At 39.4% G+C, this 12,558-nt stretch overlaps 1 protein-coding gene across 5 annotated transcripts in view; it reads left to right on the top strand.

The window, feature by feature from the left end:
- TUT7 (terminal uridylyl transferase 7) overlaps window positions 1-12,558 on the top strand; it is a 71,612-nt gene that overhangs the window by 16,444 nt on the left and 42,610 nt on the right. For all 5 annotated transcript variants that reach the window (XM_075549784.1, XM_075549783.1, XM_075549780.1 and 2 more), the window contains exons 7-11: window positions 2,041-2,092; window positions 4,084-4,153; window positions 4,764-4,890; window positions 7,293-7,412; window positions 11,699-11,860. In XM_075549784.1, the coding sequence (XP_075405899.1) occupies window positions 2,041-2,092; window positions 4,084-4,153; window positions 4,764-4,890; window positions 7,293-7,412; window positions 11,699-11,860 (531 nt within the window). The remainder of the gene's footprint in view (window positions 1-2,040; window positions 2,093-4,083; window positions 4,154-4,763; window positions 4,891-7,292; window positions 7,413-11,698; window positions 11,861-12,558) is intronic.

Below are 12,558 nucleotides of genomic sequence, written 5' to 3'. Positions count from 1 at the left end.
TTGAGCTACTTTTTTATTTTTGAGATATCAAAGTTTATTGGTGGTTAATAGGGTCAGTATGCAGAAAGTGGGGGGTGGAAGGTAGAGGGGATGGAAAAACTACAAGGATCATGGAATGTTAGCTTTCACCAGATTTTTATAATTGCTGTCAATAAGGCTTAAACCTGTAAGTAACTGTGAACAGGCAAAAGTTGTGAGATAGATACAAGGGGGCTTCAAAAAGTTTGTGGGAAACTTCCATTGTTTTCAGATTTGTTTGGAGTCATCACTGGGGCTTTTTCTGGTTTCTTTGTTGGTCCGCTTTTGCACCTGCATGACCAGGTCCAGGGCCTTCTTGAAAGCTTGCAGGTAACTGAGAAGCATGTCTACAGTGGGTTCTGCTTTGTTGTCAATTTCTCCAGGTTGTAGTCTGACAGCTTGTCCATCTCGGGAGAGCTTAAGTCAGGTTGGCCCTTGCTGGGCGCACCTACTACACAGTGCTCAGGCTGCTGGCGCTTCTCTGGCACCACGCCCCAGGCACAGCAAGTAGGAACCGCAGTATGACCTTGAGCTACTTTTATACATAATTCAGATGCTGTTTTTCTCACCATATATGTCTATGAGACCTTTGAGTTCTAGTAACTTGAAAATAATAAGATCTCTTGATAAAATGAAATTTCCAATGTCAGGAAAGTGTTTCTGATTTTAAACACTGTAAGTATCAAAGCATTTTTTATTACTGAAAACTCATTTTACTCCTTTGTTTCTTCTTTGACCTATCTCCTTTGCTCAAAAACAATTATGTTTTCAAAGAACCATGCGTAACCACAGGTGTGATGTCAGTGAGTCAGATTGTAAAACTGGCCAGAACAGTTATTAGATCGCCTCCATTGATCCATGGATTAGCTGTATAAATGGTCATTGTTCATTTATTTGGGGTGTCTATTAAAAAATACAGATTATTGACTTCCCCACCCCACATGTACTGTTTCATAATCTCTTTTCTTTTTTTTATTACCAAGCATAGGAATTATTTTTACCTGGCCTCATTCACTTATTTAGCAAAAAATTACTGAGTTTCTTTTACGTGCCAGGCACAATTCCAGATTCTGTAGCACAAAACAGATAGGATTTTGCACTAGACCTCTTTCTGGATTAGCTGCTAAACATACATAATAACCATACACTTAATTATAAGGGGCGTCAACAAGTTTATGGGAAAATGGAAATAAAAGGTAATGAAATTTTTCCAGTAGCTCTTTTGAAGCCCCCTGCTATCATGAGAGCTGTGCAAAGAACAAGCTTATGAAAAAATAATCAGGGAAATGATAGGTAGATCAATTATGAAAGACTCTTTGTGAAAGTAACATTTAGACTGAGCTCTAAAAGATGTAAAGGAGCTAGCCCTGGGGGGAGAGGGACGGCAAAAGAATGTTTGAGGCAGAGGGTGCAGCATTTACAGACACCTTAAATCACCAAGAATCTTCACTACTCATGGAGTAGAAGGATAGGTAGAATAGTGTAAAGAGCCCAGAGAAAAGAAAGCATGTGATGATTCAAATGGAGAAGTGGGTGGGGCCCAAATTGCAAGGTCTTGTAAGGATTTGGGCTTTGACCCAAGTGCTGTCATTAGTCAGTGGCAGGTTTTCAGGGGGTCATACCCATCCTTTTAGATGATTTGGATTCATAGGTGGAGCAATGACTACAGAAAGTCAAGAATAAAGACATCAGTAAATAACCTGTGGAAGTAGCTTAGTTACAGGTGTTAATGTTAGCAATTTGGTAACTTATTGCTACAGCTTTGAGATACGCTAATATGCTGATCACCTCAGGAATTCATCATTCAGAATAGTGTATATCTTCTGCCCACACTCACTCCTTGTTTGGGACTCCTCTGTTTTAGTGCCAATTTACATGCACAGCACCTTGATTAGTTCTTTACTCTGGGAGCAGGGAGCTCTTTGGATATGAAAAATAATTTGGGAAACTTGAGATACCCATGCCTATGTCAGTGAAGCTAAATTACTTACAGTGTACTTGACATATTGATTTCTTTCCTAGATGTCTCAACCAGATGTCCTCTTACTTGTTCAAGAGTGTTTAAAGAATAGTGGTAAGTCTAAATCTGTTTTTACCCTTAACATTTTTCTTTTGTCTATAACTTCAGTATATCTTATTTCTCAAACTTTGAAAATAGGAATAATGGTGGTTTTAAGTATTTATGGAAATGATACCTCAAGCAAATGGCCATGAATCATTAGTAAGGTGATTAGTCTTTTTAGTAGATGTATTATACAGACTAACCTTTTCAATTTTTTTAAATAAATCATTTTCTTGGCAGCTCTTGTAACAATCCATACATCAATTGGGTCAAGCACATTTGTATGTATGTCGCCATCATCATTTTAGCCATTTCTTAGGAAGGTTTTTAGCTTAATAATATCATTATTTTTAAAGATTAGATGAATGAGACCAAGACTAAAACTAAAAACCAAGCTTCTTTAAAAAAAAAACAAAAAAAAAAAACCAAGCTTCTTGCCTTCAAGTCAATTCCAGTGCAACCCTATAAGACAGGGTAAAACTCCCATGGAGTTGGCTGGTGGTTTTGAACTGCTTACCATGCCATTATCACCCCAACATGTAAGCAAACCACTACACCTCTATGAATGTAAATTTACTTTTCAAATTAATATTTTACAAAAGGTAGCTAGGTATGGCCCCTCCAGATTAATGACAAAATAAATAGTTGGGCCCAATTCAGTTAGTTGGCCAGCTGAGACCCTTCTGGCTTCATATGGTTACAACCGAAACCCGTTCTCAAATCAATTCCAATCATGCAGAACAGAGTAGATCTGCTGCCCCAGAGGGTTTCTTAAGCTGTAATCTTTATAGGTGATGTAGTGGGTACTCTCTGGGCTGCTCAATGCTAGGTCAGCAGTTTGAAACCATCAGCTGTTCCTTGGGAGAAAGATGAGATTTTCTCTTTCCACAGAGTTACAATCTCAGAAACCCATGGGGGCAGTTCTACCCTGCCCTGCAAGGAATGGACTCAATGGCAGTGAGTTTGCTTTTTTTTGGTAATCTTTGGAGAAGCAAACTGATAGATTTGAATCACTCACCTTTAGTTAGTAGCTGAGTCCTTAACCCCCGAGCCACCAGATCTTGTTTTCATTCTGCTAGTCGGGTGGACTAGAGAAACAAATCCATGAAGACACATATGTGTATAAGAAAGACTTTTATATACAAGAGGAATTGAACATTGAGAAAATATCCCAATCCAGTCCAAGGCCATAAGTGTGATATTAGCCCATATGTCCGATACCAATCTATAGAGTCCTCTTCAGACTCACGAAACACATATAATGAAGCCAAATGCAGGACAATCACAAGTCAGTGGGTAGAAAGTCTTTGGGTCCAGTGGTGTTCTAAGCATCTCTGGGCTGACAGGAGTCTCTCTGTGACTTCTCCAGCTTTAGAGGTCTGGTTGCATCCATGTGGCTTGTCTTCTGCAGTGTCTCCCAGGGAGTAGGAGAGAGAGCGAAGTTGTCATCCACCTCCAATGGAGGAAGTACCAGATTTCCCAGAATTCTCAGGAGGAGGCCATGCCCACACAGAAGTCTTAATTGGTTATCTTCAGATTGACAGTCTAGACTCCACCCCTACACTTTTAGTCCTTAAATTAACACCAGATTAGGTGATTACCACACAATTTTCTTGGTTGGGTTAAATAAAACATATTTTTCTTCTTTGCTCAGTGGATATTTGACCATGAACATTTTAGTTAGCATTTGAGACAATTTTGTTTTTAAATGCCCTATTCATATTTCAAATTCTCTTAGCCATGTTACATTACATTTCAATGTTTTGATCTAATTATATAATCATTTCTAATGAAGCATCAGCTTTGCAAGAGAATTTTAAGTGAATTTGATTTCTTGATTCTTGAATACTGTATTTTTGTCTCCCGATTCCAGTCATTTGAGATCTTATTTAAAGTGTAGTAGTCTTTCAAAAGGCCAAATAGGTCATCATGGGTACTTGTGTCTCTCTGGTTTTTAAACAAAGGTTAATTAACTTCCTTAATATTTACTTCTTTCTCCACAGATTCTTTTATTGATATTGATGCAGATTTCCATGCCCGAGTGCCAGTGGTGGTTTGCAGAGAAAAGCAGAGGTCTCCGCTCTTTATGTTGTTTATAATTTAAATATCAGTTGCGCAAAGCACATGTTTTGGTGCAGACCTTAATGTCCAAGTTGTAGAATTAGAAAAGCCTTACAAAGTTCTTTACATATGCATCTTTACGAGCGCTCTCCCTGCACGTTTGGCATTTGATGCAGTACGTAAAAGAGTGTTTTCTTTTTAAACGTGTGAAAGTACTGAAAAGGAAAGCATTTTGACCTATTTCCAGTAGGTAAAATGCATGGCCACTTGCTCCCATCTGATATATTTGCCCTCCTTTTTGGCAGCATGTGTGCCCATGCTGTGTGACAGTGTGACTTCCACCATGTATCTCTCCCTCCATCCGGAAGCATTGCTGTCAACACTAACTGGGTGGCTTGTAGGCTGTAATGAATTAGACAGAGCCCTCCTACTCTCAGGAAAACACTTGCATTATTGCATAGAATAATCACTCTCTCATTTGAAACATTTTACAATACGTTTTCTTATTTTCCCTACCCACCCAATACCTGAACTATGTAAAGCCACAAAATTTTAGTTCTGCAAAATATATCTGAGTAATGCTTTTTCCCTTCTGTCTCTTCCTTTCTCTCTCCCCCAACAGTGGTCTTCTTTGTACAGTGAGTGCAGGAAATGAAAATGCTTGTCTGACAACCAATCACTTAACTGCCCTTGGAAAACTAGAACCAAAATTGGTTCCTTTGGTGATTGCATTTAGGTACTGGGCAAAAGTAAGTTAGAGTTCTTCAAATGCATGGTTATATTCTATGTGTGAGCACTGTGCTTTGATTTTCAATCAATTAATTGTAAATGTTTGTTGGCATTTTGTAGACATTGGGAGTTTAGTATCTGAGTAGTAGAGCAAACTTCTTAAGGTTTAAAGAAAGGAAACACCCGTGCTTCTGTTTCACTGTAGCAATATTTCCCAAAAGATAAGATTGGCTCATAGTGCTTTTAAAAAATCCTATTCTGGGGCCAAATCCAAGGGCTGAGACCTGTTTCTTAAGGGTGAGAGCTATTTTGTAAGCATAAGAAAAGTTTGTGAAGTAAAGCACCAAAGTGTCACATACCATTTCTAATAATAAACCTGAAGACTCTTCAACCAGTGCAAGACTCTTCTCTGATCTTCCTTACATTTATGTAACGCAGAAGACCCAAATTGGATTCCACTTAGCATTCCCTGAAATGTATCAACAAGTCATGATTATAAAATTGGGATTCTTTGTAAGTTCCTTTCAGAGAGACCAGAGCTGGCTTGACTGATTAAGATGTAGTAGTAACAATGTATCATTTCTGTTACTTGTGTGGTTCAGTGGTTTATACTTTGGGCTGATAACTGCAAGGTGAACTATTTGAAACTACTAGCAGCTCTACTCCTGTAAAGTATTAGTCTCTCAGAAATCCATTGGGGCAGTTTACTCTGCCCTTTAGGTCAATGCTTTGAGTCAATGGCAGTGAGTTGTTTCGTGTCCAGAATGAATAGAGGATGCCTCACTGGTGAACTGATTTGGTGAACTGATGGCTTACAATATTCAATGTTTTGAAAGTTACTTCATGTTATCTCACCAAGTTGGCCATACTTTTTTGTTACTTCTGTTAGCCCTGATTATCTGTGCACATTTTCTCCCACTGCCTTGGCTTGCAGAATATGCACATACATAGAAGCCAGGAGTAGTTAGGATGCAAAGCCCATTACACTGAGCAGGGCTTGTACTTTGAATTGAACCATCATGTTCATGTCATTACCGTGTGCCTCAGCAAATGAATGGGCTGACAAGGATTATCCAAAAATGAAATAAGGACATGACTGAACTATGCAATGTGTTGGCTCCCAAGTTACAGGAAATTAAAAAAAAAAAAAAAGGTATAAATCCAGGAATGGGTTTGGGGCTTACACTAAATCCTAGCTCCATCTTAGGTCAACAGTCAGTTCGTACATCATGGCCCTGTTTGATACTCATCTTCATGAAATGATCACTAAAATAATGGTGTTACAACAGAGTGACAAAAGTAGATGGTACCTGCCTATCAATTGGCATAGGGTCTGGGGTCTTAAAGACTTGCATTCAAACAAGCAGTCATCTTAATGATGAGTCCACTAAGTCCACACAGAAGAAGCACACCAGCTTGTGTGGTCCAAAAATGACAAGTACAAACTTTGAAAATGGAGAAGGGAAAAGAATCAGAGCTAAAATTATGAATTCCCAATTTGTAAAAGGCTATGGAGGACAGCGGAGCCCAAACCCCATCTAGTCAGACTGAGCCATTGGCAGATCCCCTCTAGCCACAGACAAGGGTCTTGAACAGCCTTACTATCAGGAAGAGACCATTATAATCATGTTATGCTGGATCAAACCCAATACTCTCTATAGACCCAACTTGAATTTGTTCTGGACGCAGGTATCTCTGGTAGATATGTCATGCAGGTTCCGTGACAAATTTCTTTCCTGGTGTTTTGAATGTTGCTCTTACACATTATTTGTATTTTTGTCTATTATGTTTTTATCCTTTCCACCGTAGCATATGTTTTTAAATTGTCTGTGGGGCTTCCCAGTTATGGAGCACAGGAGTAGCGAATTCATAATGATAATACCTGATAGAAGATAATCTAGGGAATACATTGGTGGGTTGTGGGTGATAGGGAGGGAAGGGGATTTGGGGAGTGAATCATGAAGCCGGGAGGGGGAGGAAGCACTGGAATGGACTGTGCATAGCTCATTTTAAAGGGGATTGAACCATTGGGAGTGCTCTCAAATTGATGTGGGGGTGATTGTACAATTCTCCTGGATCTGACTGAGTGATTGAACCATTGAATTATATGTAAATTACTTGCCAATAGAACTGTTGGGAGAAAAAAGAGAAAAGCTCTTAGGGCTTTCCATGAGTAAGTTTAATGTACTTGTGCATGTAGCAGGATTAAATATCTGAGATCGAAACTGTCCCATAGAACCATGACATGAGGCTGTTACAAAAATGTAAGGAAGTGTTCTGTTTTACTGCTTTGTTTTGTTTTGAGGAGTTGCTATAAATTGAGTAGTATGTGGAAATAAAATACAGGGTTTTAGGCTAAAGTTTATACATAATAAATTGGTGTACCAAAAATAAAAATTATAATGTTTTCTCTCATCTACAGCTATGCAGTATAGATCGCCCCGAAGAAGGTGGCTTGCCACCATATGTGTTTTCCCTGTTGGCCATTTTCTTTCTTCAACAGAGAAAAGAGCCTCTTCTGCCTGTCTACCTAGGATCATGGGTATAAAGCTTTTTAAATTTATTTTTATTATTTAAAATCTCAGTGATTTTATTGCAGGTCCATGAATTTAAAATCTAAAGAGTCTAACCAGAACTAGCATGCATTTACTTATCCTACTAAGCAAAATATTCATACATTTCATTGCGGAAATATAAATATGTGTTTACCGGAGACTGCCTGGTATATTGCTAGGGTGTTTGAAACAACTGTGGTCCTGAGGGTGTCAAATAAGAGAATGTGAACCTATGTTAAATATATCGTTTGATACACTGTCTGGGTACAGTTTTCTAGTTGAAAGCTTTAATGTGCATATACTCTCCAAACTGCAGGAAGCATGTAGTTCCCTATAACTTTCTATTTCTAATCTTTTATTTCTCCTTATTCGTTATACCCAGGAAAGTAAAAGACAATGTAAACACTCAGATCCCTACATTAACCACAGCTCCAGAGCATTAATAATCACCTCCAGAATAATATTTAGTGTTGGGTCTAAGAGGAGCCTGGTGATGTAATGGTTAAGCACTCAGTGCTAACCAAAAGGTCAGCAGTTCAAACCCCACTGTGGTTCCTCAAGAGAAAGATATGGTGTCTGCTTCTCTAAACGTGACAGCCTTAAACATGCAATGGGGTGGTTCTGCTCTGTCCTGTGGGGTTGCTTCTGAATTAGAATCGAGTCAGTGGCAATGGATTTGATTTTATTTTTTGGGGGGAGGGGGTGGGGGGCAGTCAAGGGTCGTTTGTATATTTATCTTTAATCATTTTATTGGTTTGATTGCCTTTAAGATGAATTAAACATCCCTCCTTTTTTCTGGATAAATAAAAATTCAGCTCTTGGCTGTTTGTTCACAATAATAAGATATAAGGAGAAGCAGTCTTCAGAGAGTCAAAATTATGTTCAATCTCTGAGGACCCTCATTTTCTATCTCAATTTTAAATGTCCTCTAGCATATATACCTCATGGAAAGACCTACATGATGAGCAGTTTCCTTTGGCACATTGTGTATCTAACACCTTTCCTTTCTGTACCTGGGTTTCGCTCATTCAAGGAAAATGTCTGTTCCAGATCAATGGTTCTTAATTAGGAGTGCATGCCCCAAAAATACAGCCATCGGGGATTTTTCTTTCTTTCTTTCTTTCTTTGGTAATACTTAATACTTTCTTTCTTTCTTAATACTGAAAATGAAGCAGGGATCTTTTATGTGCAGACCTTGAGAATAAAGCCTACCATAGGATAAGCCACATAGAGATCCGTTGATAACAGCGAGGTAGAAGTACTTTCCCGTCCAGTGGTGGTCATTTATCTGAGGAAAAGTAAACCTGAGTAAGAAAGGAAGAAAGAGCAAAACCAAGCAACAATGTACAATAAAACAACAACAAAAACAAACCACTGACAAAGAACAAAACAAAACACAAGGAAGAAAAGCTGGTAGTTAGTTCAAGGATCGTTTGTTGGCCTTTAGGAGTGTTGCTTGATTTTGCTCTGTCTTGTTTTTGTGCATTTTATTATCTCAGCAGATCTGTCTAAATAAGATCGGCTGGATAAACAATCTGAGGGTAAAACAATGGGACCAACAGTTCCGGGGGGAAGTGGGATCGGGGGAGGTGGGTGGTAAAGAAGTGGTGTTAACAAACCCAGGGACAAGGGAACAACAAGTGATCCAAATTGGTGGTGAGGTGGGTGTGGGAGGCCTGGTAGGGCCTGATCAAGGGTAATGTAATGAAGAGGTATTGCTGAAACTCAGGTGGGGACAGAGCATTATAGTGGGACAGGAGGAAAGTCAAGGGAAATAGAGGAAAGAGCTGGGAGGCAAAGGGCATTTATAGAGCTCTAGAAAAAGACATGTACATATGCAAATATATATGAGGATGGGGAAATAAATCTATGTGCATATATTTATAGGTGTAGCATTAAGGTGGCGGAAGGACATTGGGCCTCCACTCAAGGACTCCCTCAATGCAAGAATACTTTCTTCTATTAAATTGGCATTCTATGATGCTCACCCTCCCGACACAACCGCTGAAGAGTAAGCGGGTGAATAAACAAATGTGAAGAAAGCTGATGGTGCTCGGTTATGAAAAGAGATAGCGTCTGGGGTCTTAGTTTGAAGATAAACAAGCGGCCATCTAGCTCAGAAGCAACAAAGCCCACATGGAAGAAGCACACCAGCCTGTGTGATCACAAGGTGTCGAAGGGATCAGGTATAAGGCAGCATCAGAACAAAAAAAATCTTACCATAGTGAATGAAGGGGGAAGTGCAGAGTGGAGACCCAAAGCCCATTTGTCAGCCACTGGAGATCCCCTTGCAGAGGGATCAAGGGGAGGAGATGAGTCTTTCAGGGTGCGATGTAGCACCGATGAAGAATACAGCTTTCCTCTAGTTCCTAAATGACCCCCCCTCCCCACTATCATTATCCGAATTCTACCTTGCAAGTCTGGCTAGACCAGAGGATGTAAACTGGTGCAGATGGGAGCTGGAGGCACATGGAATCCAGGGCGGATTATACCTTCAGGACGTGGGGTGTGAGTGGCAATACTGGGAGGGTAGAGGGAGAGTGCTTTGGAAAGAGGAAACCGATTACAGGGATCTGCATGTGACCTCCTCCCTGAGGGACGGACTATAGAAAAGGGGTGAAGGGAGACATCAGACATGGCAGGATGTGACAAAATAATAATTTATGAATTATCAAGGACTCATGAGGGAGGAGGGAGCGGGGAGGGAGGGAAAAAAAGAGAACCTGATGCCAAGAGTTTAAGTGGAGAACAAATGCTTTGAAAATGATGAGGGCAATGAATGTACAAGGGTGCTTTACACAATTGGTTTATGTATGGATTGTGATAAGAGTTGTATGAGTCCCTAATAAAAGGTTAAAAAAAAAAAAACGAAAGGAAGGAAGAAAGAAAGAAAAAAATTAGAAGAGGGGGGAGGGAGAGCTATTTTTAGAAAGTCATTTAAGCAGAGCTTCAAAGAAGTGACATCTGATTATTTGAGAGAAGTGCATTCCAAGCAGAGTCTCACTGCCATCTAATCAGTGCTCACTCATAGCAACCCCCTTTGGGTATTGTGGCTGTAACTGTTTGCAGAAGTAGAAAGCCCAGTGTTTCTCCTATGAAGCTGCTGGTGGCTTCAAACTGCTGATAATGAAGATTGTAGTCCAACACGAAACCATGGCACAATCAGGGCTACATTCCAAGCAGAGAATAGTAAATGTCACCCCTGAATGAGGAGATGGGAGGGGCCAGATTATACTGAGTCTTTTGAAGTCTTAAAAAGGACTTTAATTCCATCTTGAGTAAGAGAGTATGAGCAGGGCATGTGCAAAGCAGAGGAGTAATATTTTTTTGAAAATAGGATGACACAGATGCTCCCCAATGAATCTTTTCAGTGGCTGTGATAAAAGTCCTGGTGTACAATAAAGAAACCTGTGCAACTTTTTTCCCCCACCCCCTGGCTTCTGAACTCCAAACCATTAACATCTATTTTTTAAGTCATTTTATTAGGGGCTTATACAACTCTTTTCACAAGCCATACATATATCAGGTGTATCCGGCACATTGGTACATGTGTTGCCATTATCATTCTCAAAACACCTGCTTTCTACTTGAGCCCTTGGTATCAGCTCCTCATTTTCCCCTCCCCCCCGTTCCCTTCTCCCTCTGAACCCTTGATAATTTATAAATAATTATTATTTTGTCCATTAATATCTATTGATAGCCTGTAGTGTATGCTTTCAAAATGTCCTTTTAAAACAATTAAATTTAGGAATTTTCTACTTCAGAGGTTCTAGATTTTACAATTTTTGAGTCTCAAAAACATCATTAGTAAATGTTGCTTAAGTTAGTTGAGCATTTACGATATGCCAGACTCTATCTGAATGCCCTCTGTCCTTTATTTCCTAATTTCACAACTGTCCTGTGAAGGTGGTGTTAGTGTTACCTGGTTTTACACAAATTGAGGCTTAAAGGAAAGAATACTTTACCTAAAGTCACACAACTGGTACTTTGAAGGATGTGAGATTGGGCTAAGACAGTTTTATTCCAGAACCCATCACCATAGCCCCTAGGTCACAATGACTTTTTAAGGCTATTTACTAAAGGAGTATATCATAAGGCTACGCTCTCTTTTGCAAAGTACAGCCTTGTTTTTTACTGGAGGAAGTTTTAAAGATGTCGCTGAGGAATTTCATCAGTTATAGCTTGTGTATTTTGAATGAACTGAGTATGTTGTCTTCTCAGTGATGATTTTTTTTCTAAGATTAATAATCTCTGGTATTTTATTTTTTCCTAGATTGAAGAATTTTCATTAAATAAACTAGGGAACTTCTCCCTTAAAGATGTCACCCGAGATGTTGTCGTGTGGGAGTATGCTGAATCCACCACAGGGGATAAAGACTCAGCTAAAGCAGAGTCAACTGGAGAGTCCAGAGACATGGCCCTGAAAAGGGGACAGGTGTGCACACCCTCTTCTCTGGTCTTAATATCTGACTCTCATTCAGATGTTGATTGTGGCGTGGATGTCTTTGCTTGTTTTCTTGGCAATTTTATTTCCTGGTGGACTCTTGAGTAGACAAGTCGTAAGAGAAGGTAAAATTCAGGTCATTTCAATCCACACATGTTTCTATGGTTCTACGGCACAAATTGAAAGATAAACCCTTTCCTCAAAAAACTTCAAAAAGATGGTTTTATAAGGTTTAAATATATGAAAAGTTAACTAACCTCAAATTGCGAAGTTCTCTCAAATTCTCAATTGTCATCAAGTCAGTTCTCACTGATAGTGACCGTACAGGACAGGGTAGAAATGCCCATGGGTTTCTGAGATTAACAATATTTATGGGAGTAGAAAGGCTCATCCTTTACAGTAGTTAGTGGTAATGAACTGCTTACCATTTGGTTAATAGCGCAACATGTAGCCCACTATACCACCAGGCCTCCTCAAATTTATAAAGTCATAAGGTTAAAAGTATGTGATTCGATAATCATTAAGTATGATTTGATATACTTGTCCTTACCTTATCCTCATCTAGACCCTGGGGGCGGGGGATGGGTTTGTGGGGAGGAGGAGGGGGATTTTATTTGTGAATGAGAAAATAATTACCAGTAGAATTTCAAATAAAAACCTGAGCTTTGTAATTAGACTAGTAAGACGAA

Source organism: Tenrec ecaudatus, chromosome 5 (genome assembly GCF_050624435.1).
Source record: "Tenrec ecaudatus isolate mTenEca1 chromosome 5, mTenEca1.hap1, whole genome shotgun sequence".
In the NCBI taxonomy this organism is placed as follows: domain Eukaryota; kingdom Metazoa; phylum Chordata; class Mammalia; order Afrosoricida; family Tenrecidae; genus Tenrec; species Tenrec ecaudatus.
This window is presented reverse-complemented; position numbering and strand designations above follow the sequence as displayed.